Raw genomic sequence first — 19,125 nt, forward strand, 5'->3', positions numbered from 1 at the left:
ATATTTGTTAGCATACAAGTTGCTTGAACAAATTCAACATTATTAAGAGAAATGTACAGAAATTATCCTTGAAGAAAAATTTTTCAATATTTTTAATCACAGAGAATAAAATGTAACTAAAAATGAACAGAACGATATATTCAGCTGTGAGGAAGAGGAAGACTTCCCTCCAGGCTCCTCAGATGGAAGTAGCCAAGTGCTCTACTACAGAGCACTGCACAACGCAATAAAGCAAGCTTTTTTTTTTTTTTTTTTTTTTTTGGTGGCTGGGGATTTGAACCAAAGGCCTCAGCATGCTGGGCAGTGCTCTCCCTCTGAGCTACACCACCAGCCTCTCATCTAGTTATTTCTTTGGATCACTGTAGCTGCCATGCAATCAGGAACACAGTAACTGGCACTGAAAATGGACATTCACTATACAAATCAGACCTTATATCAATTCAACCCGTAGAGGGGAGTCAGAGTATTTCCAAGAATGACTGTCTAAACTGGCTGCCTGACAGCACATTAGGGTTTGGGGGAAAATTCCAACTGAGATATCTCATGTGGAACTGGTATAAAAATTTACAAGAAACTTCACATCTCAGAACAGGGAATACAACTTCTTTTTTTTCAGTTGTAGATGACACAATACCTTTATATGTGGCGCTGAGGATGGAACCCAAAGCCTCACACACTAGGCAAAAATATGTGTGACTTCAAAAATCTGATAAATGCCTCTTCACTTCTTTCCAATTCTCATCCAAGTTTAGACTACTGCCAACTTCTAACAAGGCACCATAAGAGGACTAGATTCTGGAAAATCTACTTCCCCCCATTACCAACAAAGTCATATCACAGTCCAACACTGGCACTACTAAATGCTTTGCCACATTGTTTACATTCATAGGGCTTCTCTCCTGTGTGAGTCCTTTCATGCATTTGCAGGTAACAGGAAGGACTGATGGCTTTCCCACACTTTTATTGTTCAATCACAGGTCTCTGTCACTCAAAATGAACTATTCAAATAACGGCCAGAAATAACAACAAACAGTAAAAGGCAAAAGATGAAAATAAGAATAAACATGAGATTATGATAAAAACTTTACATACTTAAAAGTTGGTGGCAACTTCTTATTACCCCCCCCCAAAAATAAAATAAAATTCTATGCATGTTTTTTACAAAGCAGTTTCTCCTATTAGAAATGGTAGAATATAGAGATGGAGGAGACAGAGCTATAACCCGCCACATGATCTGTAAGAAATTCCAATGGTTAACAATTGTTTTAAGTGACCTACTGAACACAAAAATTAAAAAGTACATAAAAATCAAACTTCTCTGTATATTAGAAACATTTCAATTTACCTATGAACCCCACAATTAAAAATAGATAAAAATTTTATAAGTACCTTAAAAACACTACCTATTAAACTCTTTTACTGGTGCTTTAAAAGTACTATGAAAATTATCAAGTCTTAATGATTCTTTGTGGAAATTAGTAAAAATTCAAAGTCTAGAGATCTATATTAAGAATGAGCTATCAGGTGGGTGTAGTAGTGCACACCTATAATCCCAGCAGTTTGGGAGGCTAAAGCAGGAGGATCGTGAGTTCAAAGCCAGCCTCAGCAATGGTGAGGCACTAAGCAACTCAGTGAAACCCTGTCTCTAAATAAAGTACAAAATAGGGCTGGGAATGTGGCTCAGTGGTTGAGGTCCCCCAAGTTCAATCCCCAGTACCCTTCTCCAAAAAAAAGAATGAGCTATTAATAAAGAAAATCAATTTAAGCTGGGAGCAGTGGCCCGTGCCTATTAATCCCAGCAATTCAGGAGGCTGAGGCAGAGGACCACAGATTCAAGATCAGCCTTGGTAACTTAGCAAGACCCTGTCTTAAAATCTTAAAAGGGTTGGGAATACAGCTCAGTGGTAGCACACTCCTGGGTTCAGCCCCCATTTATGTATTAAACAAAAGGAAAAAAAAAAAAAAAGAGGAAGGCCGGTGAGAAAATCAATTTATACCTTTAATAACATTTCCTTCAGGACGTGTATTTTCTGGAGCATTATATGTGTATTAATTTGCATCAGGCTTTGCATATTATTTCAATATGTATGTTTTCTCTAAATTGGAAGCTTTTATAAGGCTTTCAAAGTAACTGTCAAAATTGAAAACATTCTTCTTGTTTTTCACACTTCAAGTCTTCCATGCAGTGTTCATTATTTCTCTCCACCTTTGCCTGAGTACTGACCAGGGGTCATGGGGCTGGTCAGCAGCTCTAACATGCCAAGCTCCACTCAAGCCCCAGTATGCGTTTTACATGTCCCTTAAGATGAGCCAACCGAGGGCTTTGCCCACTGCTGACGTTCCACTGCTTGCATCTCTCCTCCATGAATTCTCTCATGGCTTTGAAGTGAAGTGGGACAACAAAAGGCACCTGAACCTTCAGCATATTAGAGTTGCTCACCAGTGGGTGTCCTCAATGTGCTTTCCCACATTCCTTACATAGGGTTTCTCTCCAGTATGCGTTCTTTCCTGTTTTGAAAGGGATTGTGACAAATGAAGGCTTTCCCATACTCACAGTATTTGGGCAGTTTTTCTTTCAGTCAGAGTTCTTTCATGAATTCTATTATGTATCTGAAGGGTACTAGAGCGACTGAAGGCTTTACCACATTTTAGACACTCATAGGGTCTTTCTCCAGTGTGCGTCCTTTTGTGTTTTTGAAAGGTGCTAGAACAACTAAATGCTTTCCCACATTCTTGACAAGCATAGGGTTTCTCTCCAGTGTGCGTTCTTCTATGTATTTGAAAGGAACTGGAACAACCAAAGACTTTCCCACATTCTTGACATTCATAGGGTTTCTCTTTGGTGTGAGTTCTTGCATGTATTTGAAAGACACTGGAGCGGCTGAAGGCTTTACCACACTTTGTACATTCATAGGGTTTTTCTCCAGTGTGAATCCTTTGATGTCTTTGAAAAGAACTGTGGCAACTGAAGGCTTTCCCACATTCTTTACATTGATAGGGTTTCTCTCCAGTGTGAGTTCTTTTATGTATCCCAAAGGAACTGGAACTGCTAAATGCTTTGCCACATTGTTTACATTCATAGGGCTTCTCTCCTGTGTGAATCCGTTCATGCATTTGCAGGTAACAGGAACGACTGAAGGCTTTCCCACACTTTTTACACTCAAAGGGTTTCTCTCCAGTGTGAGTTTTTTCATGTCTTTGAAAGGAACTTGGACAATTGAAGGATTTCCCACACTCCTTACATTCATAGGGTCTCTCTCCAGTGTGAGTTCTTTCATGGATTCGAAAGGAACTGGGATTGCTTAAGGTTTTCCCACACTGTTTACACTGATAGACTTTCTCTCCAGTGTGTAGTTTTTCATGTATTTGAAATGAAACAAGACTAATGAATGCTTTTCCACAGTCCTTACATTTATAAGGCCCATCTCCAGTATGCCTTATCATATGCCTCTGAAAGGTTGAGAGAGAAACAAAGGTTTTCCCACATTCCTTACATTCACAGCCTGTGTTTGTTCTGGTGTGAGTTTTTTCATGTATTCGAACAGAACTAGAACGAGCAAAAGCTTTACCACACTGTTTACACTCAAAGGGCTTCTCTCCAGTGTGCGTTCTTTTATGTCTTCGAAAATCACTGGGACATCTGAAGGCTTTCCCACATTCCTTACATTCATAGGGTTTCTCTCCAGTGTGAATCCTCTTATGTATTTGGAAGGATTTGGCAGTACTTAGCCCTTTACCACATTGCTTACATTGATAAGGTTTCTTTTCAGGGTGAGTTTTTTCATGTATTTGACATAAATTAGTGGAATAAAAGGCTTTCCCACATACTTTACATTTACATTTATGAGGTTCCGCTTCAGTGTGTGTTATCCTGTGTCTTTGAAAGCTTGCAAGAGAAATAAAGACTTTTCCACATTCCTTACATTCATAACGTTTCTCTCTAGTGTGATGATAACCGTTGGCTTTTGTGCACTGCTTATCTTGATGTGTCTCCTTTCCACCGTGATGGTCATGGGTTTTTTGTCCGGTGTGAGCTCTTGGGTGCTTACTAAGGGACGAATGACTTGTGGTCTCCTCTCCACATGTGGTGCTATCATAGGGTTCAACTCCACTTGTTTTCTCAGCCAGATTAAGATTTAGAATCTGGCTGACGGTTTCTTCATTCTGACTGCCTTCTTCACTTTCACAGAGTCTCTCTACCAGATGACTTCTGCAAAAAAGGAAAAGCAGTATTGACTGTTTCTTACAAGTTAGTGAGGCCCTATGCAACTCATTGAGACCTGTCTCTAAATAAAATGTAAAAAAGGGGTGGGGATGCAGCTCAGTGGCTGAGTGCTCCTGGATTGTTCAATCCCTGGTGGCAGGGGGGGGGGAGCTCTGCAAGGGGCTTTGATCATAGCTATTATCAAAACAGTAATATTCACAGATGGAAATTTTTAATATACGGTGAAATGTAGTGAAGTATGAACTATGTAATATATAAGTACGTGGATTTCGAACAAAATTTTTGAAGGATAAAAAAACTTAAAATGGGTTTATATGTTCTGTTTCTTTGTTTTTATATTTTCATGAGGCTGGGCATACTGGTTTACGCCTGTAATCCCAGCTACTCCGGAGGTTGAAGCAGGAAGATTGCCTGAACCCACAAGTTCAAAAACAGCCTGGGTAACCTGGTGACACCCTGTCTCAACAACAAAGTTTTAATAAAAACTAAAAACAAAATTTTAAAACATGCTATAAATTCTCTCTAGGGACACTGCTTTCCCTTATGAGTACCTTAGGTTTCTCTCATTTGTACGGTTGTTCTTCAGTATGAATTCTTTCAAGTATTCAGAAAAACTTGAATTTTTGCATTGATCTTCAATATGTTGGTCTTTCCATTTTATTCCTAAAATGTAGATCCAGAAAATCATTATGAATTCAATAAAATATTTAGAAAATTTATGGCACAATGAGACCCTGCTGATTTATTTTATTCACCAAAGCATTCCCTTTCCATATTCTAAACCACTGAACAGCACTGATGATAAAGAAACACCTGTTCTTTAAATGACTAAGGGCAGGAATGTTTTTACACTTACCTACAAAGGCCAGGTTCCTGAAGGTTTCCCTCATCACATCTCTATATAGATTCTTCTGGGAAAGATCCAACAAAGCCCACTCCTCCTGAGTGAAGTTCACAGCCACATCCTCAAAGGTCACTGGGTCCTAAAACATCCCACATGTATGTAAAGGAGGATTCATAAGTTCACGATTCTGGTCTCCAAACATTTATTCTATAACTTGGTCATCAGACTCTTGCTCTCTGCTGACATTCATATCCTTCCACGTAGCAACTGAGATGACAAATGAATTATCCACAGGGCAACAGCAGAATAGGAACACTACCTTATCCAGATGTGGGCACAGGGGGTGGAGAAGTCTGAGGTTTACAAGTTGTCAGTAGGTCTGGTGGTGTGGCTGGGTGGTAGAATGCTTGCTTAGCAAACCCAAGATACTGGGCTCCACCCAAGGCACCACAAAAAAAAAAAAAAAAAAAAAAAAAAAAAAAAAAGGAAAAAAAAGTGCCAACTAATATCAAAAAGTGAAGTCAGGTAATTCTCAGTTCCACTGTGGCTTGTAAGGACATAGAAGGCAACACTCACCTCCAGAGAATAAGAAAGCACATGAACTAAAAATTAGCAACTCTTCTTACATCCATCAGAGAAATGTGTTTACAGGAAAACTGATGCCACAAATGGAGAAACAAAGACAAAAGACCATAAAGTGTAAATTACTAGAGCAGAAACCTGTGTGAAGAGCAGTTACAGAGTAGGGAAAACTGAACTATCACTGGTGTACCACTAAAAGCTGAGGAGGACAAGCGTCAGAGGGAAAAAAAATAAAATAATAATGATAATGATGGGGACCAATCTTGGAATGGACTTTCCCATTTATTTTTACCTCCAGAAACCCTACCAGGTGTCCCCAGTGAAGATCAGGGAAAAATCACTGCTTGCCTTCATAGGGGAGGGAAACGTAGCCATTCTGAAAGATGCCCAAGGAATTGTGTCTGTTTTTCGTAAGCCCTTTCTTCAAGAGAAACTATAGGACTGGGAATATAGCTCAATAGCAGAGCACACAGCAAAAACAAAGAAACAGAGGAAAACTATAGCCATCCCTCAGAATCCACTGTGGATCACTTCCAGGACCACTGCCCGCCCCCATGCTAAAATATCCCTTATATGAAATGGCATAGTGCTTGCCTTTAAAGCCTTTAATAGGCTTTAAATGATCTCCAGATGACTTGCATACCGACTACGATGTATATTAGTTAAATAGTTGTTCTACTGTAGTTGACCTCCAGAAAACCTACCAGGATGTTCAGAAAACAATGACAAACAAACAATCAGTACAGACAGGTTTTCCACCCTTCCTTGTTTGAATGTGCAGGCAAAGAACTTACAGACATTGAGGGCTGAATGTATGTCCCAAAAGCCTAACAGAGATGAAACCAGGGCCAAACTTCTGGGAAAAGGGAGGTACCCAATTCCCTCTAACTTTCCTGCAGCAATAAAGGCGAGTGGAAGACCTAGAAGTCCTTAAGAAAGTCACAACCCAGGAACACAGGCTTCCTAAAAATGAGGCCAAATCCTAGGTCCGTGGAATGCGCTGCCTCCCCCCGACACCATACCACCACAGCAACAAGCTCCTGTACAGCAGCCGAACACAAATGAAAGAAATGCACACCTCACGGCCTATATGCAAAGTCTCCTGGGGTACAGTAACAAATTGGATTACACCAGTAAGTAGACTAATTTCTAGAAACAGAAATAATCTGAAACTACCTACATCTAATAAGGACTGTGCAGCAGTAATCAAAACCCTGTGCTGGGGCTGGGGATATGGTTCAAGCGGTAGCGTGCTCGCCTGGTGTGCGTGCAGCCTGGGTTCGATCCTCAGCACCACATACAAACAAAGATGTTGTGTCCGCCAAGAACTAAAAAAATAAATATTAAAAATTCTCTCTCTCTCCCCCCGCCACTCTCTCTTTAAAAAAAAAAAAAAAAAAAAAAAAAATCCTGTGCTATGATTCAAATGTTTGTGTCTCCTTCCATAATTTATAGTGAAACAAACCCCAAAACATCAGTGGGACCTTTAGCAAGCAATTAGACCACAAAGACTGTGGCTTCCTGAGGGAGGGATTAGCCCCTTATGAGATGGCTGGAAAGAGCCAAGCAGGTGCTTTGCCCTTCTGCCTTTCACCCTATGAGGACACAGCAACAAGGTACCACCTTGGGAGCAGAGACAAGGCTTTCAATAAACACCTCACTGACTAGCTTCTGATCCTGGACTCCCCAGCCTCCAGAACTGTTAAAAATAAATTTCTGTTATTTATTTAATATTTTTGGTATCAGGGGTTGAACTTAGGGGCACTTAACCACTGAGCCACATCCCCAGCCCTATTTTGTGTTTTTGCTGAGGCTGGCTTTGAACTGATGATCTCCCTGCCTCAGCCTCCTGAGCTGCTGGGATTACAGGCAAGCCCCACTGTGCCCAGAAATTTCTATTATTTATAAGTTATCCAGTTTCCAGTAGAGTAGAGGAAGGGGAACAGGCGGGAGGGAAGAAGGGAGGGAAGCACTGGGGACTGAAATGGAGAAAATTAAATTCCACACATGTATGAGCATGTGAAAACGGACCCACTACTGTGCATAACTCTAATGCACTAATAAAAGCATTTTAAAAAATAAATCTGCCCCGATAATAAAGACTAAGACTTTATAAAAAAAAAAAGTGCAGAGAAGCGTGCCTTAAGAATACTGGCACAAATAACCTCAAATACTCAAAGATGTGAAAATCAAAACAGTGCAGTGGCATAAAAACAGAGTATGGACCAAAGGAAAGAAAAGCCAGAAGATACCCTTACATAGCCAGTAAAATGGGTTTTGACACAGGGACCAAGATCATTCAATAGGAAAAGGACAGTTTTTTCAAAAATGGGGTGTTGAGAAAACTAGGCATCCACATGTAAAAGAATGAAACCATACCATGCACAAAAGTGAAATCAAAATGGATCAGTACCTGCCCAGTACCTGCCCCCCAAAATCAATAAAACTGATGAACTCATAGCCAGGCTAACAAAGAAAAAAAGAAGCAGCACTGCCATTAATCCCACAGACATTAGAAAGACTATAAAAGGTCTTCCTGACCTTTTAAAAGTACTTCTAAGTCTTCCTATGGCTGGGTATGGTAGTGCATGCCCGTAATCCCAGCATCTCAGGAGGCTAAGGCAAGAGAATCGCAAGTTCAAATCCAGCCTCAGCAACAGAAAGACCAGTCTCAAAGTTTTAAAAAAGGGTCAGGAATGTGGCTCAGCAGTAAAGTGCCCCTAGATTCAGACCTCAGTACCAAAAAAAAAAAAAAAAAGAATAACTCCATGTCTAAAAATTGAAAACTTGGATAAAATGGACCAACTTCTTGAAGGATACAATCTTCAGGCAACAGACAGATATAAACAACATGAACCAAACTTCATGAATTTAAGAAATTCAATCAATACCTAATAACTATTCAAAAGATGAAGACAAGACTTAGATGGTCTCACTGGTGAATTCCGCCAGACACTTAAAGAAATAACATCAGTTCTCGATAATCTCTTCCAAAGACATTGACATACCCAAATGGCAACAGCAGATGAGACATGACCAAAAAACCTGACCTCTCATAAACATGGACATAGACATCCTCAACAAATACCAGCAAACTGAATCTAACAACACCCAAAAAGAATTATATACCACAATCAAATAAATCATTATGGGTGTGCAAGGCTGATTAAACACTGTCTAGGCACAAAATCCAAAGAACAAATATAATACCACTAGAAATTATAAGAGATTTTAGCAAAGTTGTACAACATCAGATTAACATACAAAAGTCAATAGTTTTCTCTCCCTCTTCCTCCCACTTCCTGGTGCTAGGGATGGAATCCAGGCCATCGTGCATGTTGGGCAAACCCTCTCTGCCATCAAGCTACTTCCTCCATCCAAAAGTTCCTTCTCAATACTACTGCACAAAGGATATAAACATCCAAACCACAGCCAACATGTATCAATCTGATACCATCTCCATGAATTCTAAATAAGATCTATACACATGATCTAAATATATGAAGAGGTATTCCAAGTTCATTGACAGGAAGTCACAACATTGGTAGGATCTCAGTTCTCCCGACTTTGGACTAGATTCAACACTATCTCAATTAGGATTATTCTAGCAAGTTATTAAGAAAACAAAACTAGAGTCAGTTTTTAGAAAACTAGAATTGAGGGCTAAGGGGGTAGCTCGGTGGGAGAACACTTGCCTAGTATGTGTGAGGCCTGGATTTGGTCCCCAACTGAGAAGGGTTGAAGGGTTGGGGAGGAAAAATAGAAAACTAGAACTACTTTTAAACTTTAGAATCAAAGTTCATTTGAAAAGGTAAAAGATCCAAAATGACCAACACAATATACTTGAGAATAAAGTTGTATTGACAACCCGATGTCAAAATCACCATGAAGGGGCTGGGGTTGTGGCTCAGTAGTAGAGCGCACACACGAGCCACTGGGTTCCACCCTCAGCACCACGTAAATAAAATAATATAATAAAAAAAAAATTACCATAAAGGTACAGCAATCAAGCAGTATAGTATTTGTAAAAGAAGAGACCTTCAGATCAACAGGACAGACAGACCAGGGCAGAAAGGGAGCCCAGAAATAAAACCACAATATGCAGCCAACTGATATGTACCAAAGGGGCCAAAACAGTTCAATGGAGATGGTAAAAAACTGAGGCTGATTCCAAAAATGATGTGGAAAAACCTGGGATACCATATCCATAAAAATGGATTAGACACAGACCTTACGACTTCAGTGAGATTAACTGAAAATGGATCAGAAGCCTAAATGTAAAATGCAAACATGAGAATTCCAATAGGACACAAAATAGAGGAAACTGTAGATGACCATGGATTTGAGAACGAGATTTCAGAGGACACCAAAAGCATTAACCATGAATGAGTAAATTCTTAAATTGGACCTCATTAAGTAAAATTTTTTGTGTTGCCAGAGGCACTGTCAAAAGAATAAAAATAAAAACCACAGGCTAGGACACAATGTCTGCAAAACAAGACCCGTATAAGAAAACAAGCAATCAGAGCTGGATAAGGTGCTAAACGCCTGCAGTCCCAGCTGAAGTGGAAGGATCACTTGAGCCCAGGAATTCAAAACCAGCCTGGGGTAACATAGAAGGGTACCCCGTCTCAAAAACCAACCAAACAAACAAACAAATGCTCAGACACAGGCCCAGCTAACTGGGGTTCTAATGCAGAAGAATCACTTTAGTTCAAGAGTTTAAGGTCAACCTCAGCAACTTAGCAAATAAGTATATGAAGGGTGCTCAACATTATATGCTATTAAGTAAGTGCAAATCAAAAGCAATAATGTACTATCATATACTTAGTGAGATGCTAAATCCAAAATACTGTCAACAAGTGCTGACAAAACATACAGCACTGACTCTTACTGTTGGTGTGAATGGAAAATAATGCAGCTATTTTGGAAGACAGTGTGGCATGCTCTTACAGAGATAAACATGGTTTAACTAGACTACTCAGTAATCACACACCTAGTTACTTACCCAAATGAACCCAAAACATAGGTTCACACACACCTCTTCACACAAACATTAATAGCAACCTTTTTTTTGTAATTCTAGAAGCAACTAATACATACCTTTCAATAGGTTAATGGATAAACAGTAGTACATCTATATGAAGAATAATATTCAGTGATTGAAAAACTAAGTATTGGGCTGGGGTTGTGGCTCAGTGGTGGAGCGCTTGCCTAGCACACATGAGGCACTAGGTTTGATCCCCAGCACCACATTAAAAAAAAAAAAAAACCAAATAGACAAAGGTATTATTGTGTCCATCTATAACTAAAATCATTTTTTAAGATGAGTATCAAGTTACAAACTCAGAGGGACTTAAATGCTTATTGCTAACTGAAAGAAGACAATCTAAAACACTTGCCTAACAGCAGATTCCAAGTATAGAACCATAGAGACGTTAAAAAAAAAAAAAAAGGTGGGGAAGCGGATGCTGGGAATATAGGTCAGTTGATAAGAATGCTTGCCTTGCACACACAGGCTCTGGGTTCAATCCCCAACACCCCCCCCCACACACACACACAATCAGTAGTTGCCAGGGTATTTATTAGGGGAGGGAGGAGGGGTAATGGAGGAAGGGAAAGGTGATAAATAGGTGGAGCACAGGGAATTCATTTTTAGGACAGTTAAGTTATATGGTACTGATGGTGGATACATGACACATACATTGTCAAAACTTATAGAACTAAATAAAGCAAGGAGTCAATCCTAATGTATAGTATGGATTTGAGTGAATAATGATGATGTTAATTCTCAACATCAAACATATTAATTCATAACAAATACGCTATACATACACAAGATGTTATAAACAGGGGAAACTGGGACCAGGGTTGTGGCTCAGTGGTAGAGCTCTTGCCTAGCATGTGTAAAGCCCTGGGTTTGATCTCAGCACTACATAACCACTAAAAAATATTAAAATGACAACTAAAAAACATTAATACAAGGGCTGGGGTTGTGGCTCAGTGGCAGAGTGCTCACCCAGCACTCGAGGCCCTGGGTTCAATCCTCAGCACCAAGTAAAAATGAATAAATAAAACAAAGGTATTGTGTCCAACTATAACTAAAAAAAAAAAATATTAAAAAACCATTAACATAACAACTAAAAAAATTAAAAATGAAACAGGGGAAATAACAAGCTATGAAGAAAGTCTTATCTGCTCAATTTTTCTGTAAATTTCAAAAAGCCCTGAAAAATAAAGTCTAATAAATAAACTAAGCTATCATCCCATAAAAAGCCTAACTGTGCAAAAAAGAAACCTGACACATACTATTATACAGAGGATATTATAATTTGCATAAAATATGCAAAAATAAGAAATTGAAAAAGAAATGCATACACAGGTTATAAAACTGGCAAGATAAACAAGGAGATTATCTGAGAATTTAAAAGACTGGCTCCATCTAGAGAGAGATGAGATGATGCAGCCTTCAGGAGTCATTCCAAGTGGGCATGTGGTGTGAAGGCATTTTCCAAGTCTCAGTATGCCTGCAATTACACAGATGTTCCCTTTTTGGTGGTGATTGGGGTGGGGGGGGGTTAACTGGAGACTGAACCCAGGGATACTCTACCACTGAGATACATCCCTGGCCCTTTTTATTTTTATTTTATTTTTTTTAATTGAGAGGGTCTTGCTTGGTTGCTGAGGCTGGCCTTGAACTTTCAATCATCCTGCCTCAGGCTCCTGAATCACTGGAATTACAGGCATGCACCACAGTGCCCCACAGCTGTTCTCTTTTGATGTTTCTATTGACTATGTAATTGTTTTATATATAGATTCATATTTAATATTTTTAGAAAGCTTCCAGAATATAAATAAGTCCCAGTGGAGGGTATGAGCAGTCTGAAACACTCAATAAAAACCAATGACTTCACATTATAAGTTTGCAATTGACCCTGGACCTCTGATTCCCAGCCAAGGCTACTCACTCACTTTAAGAAGGGGGTTTGGGGGGACACTGTTTGAAGAATCCAGCAAAATCACCCCAACTCAGCATTTTAATGGATGAGAGATGGATGCATATAAATAACTTATATCACAGCAATAAAGCACAAGTGTCTCTACGTGAAGGATATGGAAAATAACAATCCCCAAGAAAAAGGGAGATACCACTGAAATCTCCATGTTCACCCTGCCAAGAGACCTGCCCTGGTGTGCCCAAAGTGCATTCTTTTCAGGTTCTTGCACCACCTCCCTGGGGTGGGCTTTCCTTGATCTCTTGAGGCAGTTTTTCTCCCTTCACCATCCTAAGGTATCCCAAAGGGCAGTAAAAATTTCTGTCCTGTCGCCTCAATACCAGCAAATTGACTGGCTGATCACCACTGGTTCTCTAAGGAATGGAACCTAGGACTGGGAAGAAAGAAAAGTTGACTGTCCCAAGCAGTTAGATATTTAGATGAGGAAGGCTGCTCCTCTGAGAGGCCCCACACCCTGCACCTCACACTGACTAAGCATCCCAAGAGACCTGGCTGCGAGGATCCTGGGTCAATCCGAGAGACAGTTCAAAAAACCCAGAAACAGGGAAAAACAGGAGGGTGAGCTGAGGCCACATCACCTGTAACGTTTCCTAGAGTGACCTCAATTGGAAGTCAGCCTGCTTCAAGTTAAACTGGGTGCACGTATAATACCTAACAACAAATCCCGTCAGTACGTGCAACCACGATGCACCAGTAAAAACCACGGAAAAGGAAAAGGACATCCTGCTTAGGAGGGAAGAGGAGGGGCACAGGACATTTTCCCCCTTCACCTTAGAGCCGGGTGGTTATTCTCTGCTTAACTTTCAAGTGAAAGGTCCACAAACTGGGGTTACCACAGCTCAGGGGTGGAGCGCTTGCGGGCATGCGCGAGGCCCTGGGCTCCATCCCCGGCACTGCAAACAAACAAACAAACAAAACAAAAAACCGCGCGCACTTGACACCGAAAAAAGGCCGTCCGAGGGTTGATAACCGTGTGAACCGGGGAGGGGGCTGGGTGTGCGAACACCGGGAAGGATCGCGAAGTTTAGGGATCCTCGGCCTGGGAAGGGCGAGGCGGCGAGCAGGACGGTGCGTCCCTTTCCGTTGAGGAGAATGGAGGGCCGGGGCCTCGGGACCCTCGCCCCACGCGCAGCCGGGGTCCCCGCGACCCTCCCGCAGGGACCGCACAGGCTGAGAGCCGAGGAGCTGCCCAGAGAGGGCTCCGCGCCGGGCTGGGTCGCCAAGGAGGGACGCGACGGGGCTCCGGGGTCGCGGCTGCCCGCCCGGCCCACCCCCTCCCCCTAGCGGGCCCGAGGGGACGGAGGGCGGAGCGGCCAGCGGTGGCCCCGGCCATAGACTGCGGAGCTGCCGCGGGAGGCCGGCCCGACCGGGTCCTGCGCGCCCACAGCCGCCCCCGCGCCGCGTCTCCGGACGCCCGGCCCCGCGCTCACCATTTCTCGGACTCTAGGGTGTCCCGACGTCCTCCCCACAGCTCCGCCGCAGGCCACAGGCAAACTGACCACGCAGCACTGCTCCGGGTCCTCAAGGGCAACCGGAAGGTGTAGGGACGTCCACCTACTTCCCCTGGCGTCCCTCCGCGGGCCTCTCCTGCGAGGTGCCTGATTGGCCGAGACCCTCCCTCTTCTGAATGAATGACAGCGACGAGGGACGCCACGTAGCTGGCGGAGTGGGCTTCCCGCGGTGGGCTCGAGCTGGACCCGGCCAGCCGCGGTCGGCTCAGTCGGAACTCGTTCCCGGCGCTAGGCCCCTGCGCTAGGACCCCGCTGGCCCCTTCCCCCAGCTCCCGCGGACCCGGACGGGCTGTGCGCAGAGAATTCGACTCCTTTTTCCCAGGGGAGGACGCCCCGTCCAGTGTAAGACGGGCGCTCAGATCAGCCCAGACTGGAATAGCGGGTTCCCGTGTGCTCCGAGGGTCTGAGGCCTTTTAGAGCTCTTCTATTTAAAACGCACACAGACATTTCAAAGAGAATTATCAAGCCAGATAGGTGCGATAGCACACACCTGTCCTCCCAGCGACTCCGGAGGTTGACGCAGGATTGCAGGTTCGAAGCCAGTCCGGGCAATTAGGAAGACCTTGTCTCAAAATAAAGTAGAAGGGCAGGGGATGTAGAACATCACAGCCCTAGATTGGGTGCAGTAACTCCTTTCCATCAACAAGCAGCTGTGTGTTCTTGTTACAAAGCCTGAAGCATGTGGGGCTGGGGATGTGGCTCAAGCAGTAGCGCACTCGCCTGGCAAGCATACGCCCCAGGTTCGATCCTCGGCACCACATACAAGAAACAAAGATGTTGTGTCCGCTGAAAACTAAAAAAGATATTTAAAAATTCTATTTAAAAAAAAAAAAAAAGTCTGAAGCATGCAATTTACACTACGAAACTTTTTTTTTTTTTTTTAAACCCAGGATCTCACGCATTTAAAGCAAGCACTCTACCACTAAGCTATAGTCCCAACCTTGGAAGGCAATTTCTTATTGATAATTTTTGAAGATGCTCCTAATGAACTTTGAAATGTAAATGTATGCTATCCCTAAGGCAAACTGAATACCTATTTCACTGATATAAGAAAAAATAAAAAGCTATGTAAACTTTGGATGTACATTGAAACTCAATGTGCTTAAAAAATTGGGTAAAACTCCTAATGTATCTTTTATTGGAACCTGTTTTTTGAGATATCATACATAAATACACTCCTTTAATGTGCATTATTCACATTTTTTAGTATATTCACTTATATTTGCAATTTCGCAAGTTTAGAACATTACCATCGGCCATGACGACAAAACCAAACCCGGTAGTCATTAGCTATCCCTTCACTTTCCTTCAAACCCTAGACAACTACTCATCTATTCTGTCTGGATATAGTTCCTATTCTGGACTTTAATATGAAAGGGATTAGATAATCTGGGATTTTTAGGATTGACTTTATTCACCTGTTTTCAAGGAACATCTACATTGTAGCAGGTATCAACACATCCTCATTTGTTTCTGATTCTTCCATTGTTTAGATGTAGCACGTTGTGTTTACTTATTCATCCATTAATGTACATTTGCTTTGTTTCTACCTTTTGGATATTGTGAATAATGTTGCCAAAACCATTCAGGTACATGGTTTTCTGTGCACATATGTTTACATTTCTCCTGAGCCAAGAAGTTCAAGACCAACCTGTGCAACATGATGAGAAGTTCTTTTTTAAAAATGGAGAGGGGAATGTTAGGGCTGGGGATGTAGCTCTGTGGCAGATCACTTGCCTAGCAAGCACCAGGCCCTGGGTTTGATTTCCCAGCACTGAAAAAACGTTTAACTCTTTAAAAAGGGGTGGAGGGGACAGCAGCACCAAAGCCACAAAATTGACCAAAATTGTTCCCTACTGACCAATAGAACTGGAGTTACTTGGGAATGAGGTTAGCTTAACTCTATTCTTCCTTCTTTCTAGATAAGAACTATTATGATAACCAGTGTTATAAATAAATTCAGTGCACAGCATCCAATATAGAGAAAAGTCTCACTTCATAGACTAACAAAAGTCCAAGTCCAAAAATCTTTTTCAATACCTTTTTACTGATTCTACCCATAGCTGCTAATGGTTTGTGGTCATTCTTATTTCAACTCATAACACTCCTCTCTTTCACTACAATACCCTAGAAGAATTCGATCTAGAGATAAGGGGAGTCAGAACATCAGGGAATATGCCTCTAACCTTGAGTTCAAAATATAGATACCTTATTTATACTCTCATGCCACCATGCCTGGTTCCATGTAGTTTTCTTTCAGCAGCTCTGGGGATTGACCCAGGGGCAGTCTAAACACTGAGCACCAGAGATCCTAGAAATCTCTGGCAAGAGGGCATTGACAAATGATGATTTGAGTTTTAGCTTATTCAGAATGAAGAGAAATCTGTTTTATTTTTTAAAAAATGAACTATCTTAAGAAAAATAAAAATTCCCTTACAATACTTGATCTTGTATGTATGAGTTAATATTAATTCAGAATAGCCAATGGTTAACTTGACAAATTTACAAACAATCTGAAAGCCCATAACTGTAATGGAGTATTTTAATATATCCTTACAGGAAATGAAAAAGACAATTGATAGTATACAAATTATTTGAAAAATTTCTAAAATATTCTAGAAAACATCTACAGAAGAGTCTATTTGACAAAAAACATGCACACTTTATCACATACAGTGAAATGTAATTGAAAACATACTAAGGTTATGTTCAACAGTGACAGGAAATAGACAAACCGCTTGCTATGAGGAAGATGCTCATTCTTAAAACTAAGGATCAGTCAATGCATTCACTGCCCAATGCAATAAAGGAAAAAAACTACCCATGTAGTTCTTTTGTTGCTGTTGCAATGCTGGGAACTAACCCCAGGGATGCTTTACTACTATCTCCCCAACCCCACCCCACCCCCTTTTTTTAAAATTGAGCTAGGGTCTCACTAAATTGCTGAGGCTGGCCCCGAACTTGGGATCCTCCTGCCTCAGCCCCCCCAGTATCTGGGATTACAGGTATACACCACCATACTTGACCCATGTAGATTATCTCAACTTCATTCTTCCTTCTTTCTAGATAAGAACTATTATGATAACCAGTGATGCAACTAAATTCAATGCACAGTATCCAATATAGAGAAAAGTCTCACTTCATTTACTAACAAAAGCCCAAGTCCATAAGAATCCTTTCTGAATGCACCACTTTAACTACATACAGTCACTGGCAACATTAATACAACAGGTGTTTACTACATAATGTAAGACCCTAGATGAATTCAGTCTAGAGATGAGGTAAGTCAAAATATCAGGGAACATTCCCAATCTTTCGAGTCCAAATTATGCACTCATTAAAGTTTGCAGGAAAATCTAAACAGCAATGGATGCTGAGTGGAACTTGGGAGGTATGTATACACTGCACCTCTATAAAGATGACAATCAAGCAATTAGTGCTAACTTTGAGAATACAGGCATATACTGTTTAAGGAACAAGATGTTCCAGAAATGCATTATCAAGCAGATTCGTCTTTGTACAGACATAAAATATACTTACTTCACAAACCTTGATGGTGCAGCCTACTGTACATCTAGACTGTATGGCATAGCCTATTGCTCCTAAGCTATAAACCTATACAACATGTATCTATATTCAATATTATAGGCAATTATAACACATGGTGTTTGTGTTTCTAAACATAGAAAAGGTACAGTAAAAATACCATATAAAAGATAAACAGTGGTACACCTATATAGGGCACTTATCATAAAAGGAGGCTGAAGGACTGGAAGTTGCTGTGGGTGAGTCATTGAGTGGTGGATGGATGTGAATCTTAGGATGTTCCTGTACACTACTGTAGATTTTATAAACACTATGTGCACACTTAGGCTATACTAATTTTTCTTTAAAAAATTATTTATTCAATAATATATTATCCTCAGTTTACTGCACCATTTTTACTTTATAAACTTAAAAATAACTTTTTTTTTCAGTGCTATGAATCAAACCCAGGGCCTCATACTTGCTAGGCAAGTACTTTAACATTGCACTACACACACACAGCCCCCTGCAATCTTTTTTGCATTTTGACTCTTTTATAATAACACTTTGCTTAAAACACAAGATCCTTTTTATGGTTTACAAGCACAGGCTTGGGTTTCCACACAGATGTGTTGAGAGGTGCCTCCCTCCAATCTTGTGACAACATCAGCATGTTACCCATCTGAAAATGGAAAAAAAAAAAAAAAAAGAAAGAAAAACACAAACACATTGCATAGCTGAACAAAAATATCTTCTTTATGTTCTTACCCTATGAGATTTATTTTTATTTTAATTTTTTCTGATTTTTAACTTTTTTGTTAAAAACTAGGACACAAACACACTCATTAGTCTAGTGCAGGACCATTAACAGTCCTGGGAAGACTTATGAAGTCTTCCACTTCCACCTCTGTCCCCCTGGAAGATTTTAGGGGGCAACACCACACACAGAGCTGCCTGCAGATGGTAACAATGCCTTCTCCTGGACTGCCTCTTACGGGACCTGTCTGGGGCTGTTTTTACAGCACACTTTTTTAAAAATAAGAATGCAACCTAAAGTGATAAAAACTACAGGATAGAGAATACATAAACCAGTAACACAGTTGTCTATTATTACTATAAATATTATGTCTAAAACTAATTGCAAGTGCTATATTTTTACACTACTGGTAGAGCAGGGTTGTTTGTGCCAGCGTGACCACAAACACATAGTACTTTGCACTATGACATCACAATGGATATGATGACACTAAGCAATAGGAAAATTTTCAGGTCTATTGTAATCTTAAGAGACCACCACATATGCAGCCTGTTATTGACTGAAACACTATTATGCGACACACAACTGTACTCATGATCAGCATGGCAAAGCATCAGGAAAATGAGGTAGAAGCAGGTATCCCTGAAGCCCTATTCATCCATCTA

At 41.0% G+C, this 19,125-nt stretch overlaps 1 protein-coding gene and 1 non-coding gene across 2 annotated transcripts; one reads left to right on the forward strand and one right to left on the reverse strand.

Moving 5' to 3' along the window:
• Positions 1–941: 941 nt before the first annotated feature.
• Positions 942–14,177, reverse strand: LOC143393689 (uncharacterized). The gene is made up of 4 exons (XM_076848108.2): positions 14,098–14,177; positions 5,082–5,208; positions 4,777–4,888; positions 942–4,210 (listed from the first exon to the last, which is right to left on the reverse strand). Exons 1-4 carry the CDS (start codon positions 14,098–14,100, stop codon positions 2,551–2,553), a joined length of 1,902 nt encoding a protein of 633 aa, XP_076704223.2. The 5' UTR covers positions 14,101–14,177; the 3' UTR covers positions 942–2,550.
• A 4,109-nt stretch (positions 14,178–18,286) lies between these two features.
• Positions 18,287–18,391, forward strand: LOC143384409 (small nucleolar RNA U13). Its single transcript, XR_013089314.1, has one exon. It is a non-coding gene; the product is annotated as a small nucleolar RNA U13 (small nucleolar RNA).
• The last annotated feature ends 734 nt before the right edge of the window (positions 18,392–19,125 follow it).

Source organism: Callospermophilus lateralis, chromosome 1 (genome assembly GCF_048772815.1).
Source record: "Callospermophilus lateralis isolate mCalLat2 chromosome 1, mCalLat2.hap1, whole genome shotgun sequence".
In the NCBI taxonomy this organism is placed as follows: domain Eukaryota; kingdom Metazoa; phylum Chordata; class Mammalia; order Rodentia; family Sciuridae; genus Callospermophilus; species Callospermophilus lateralis.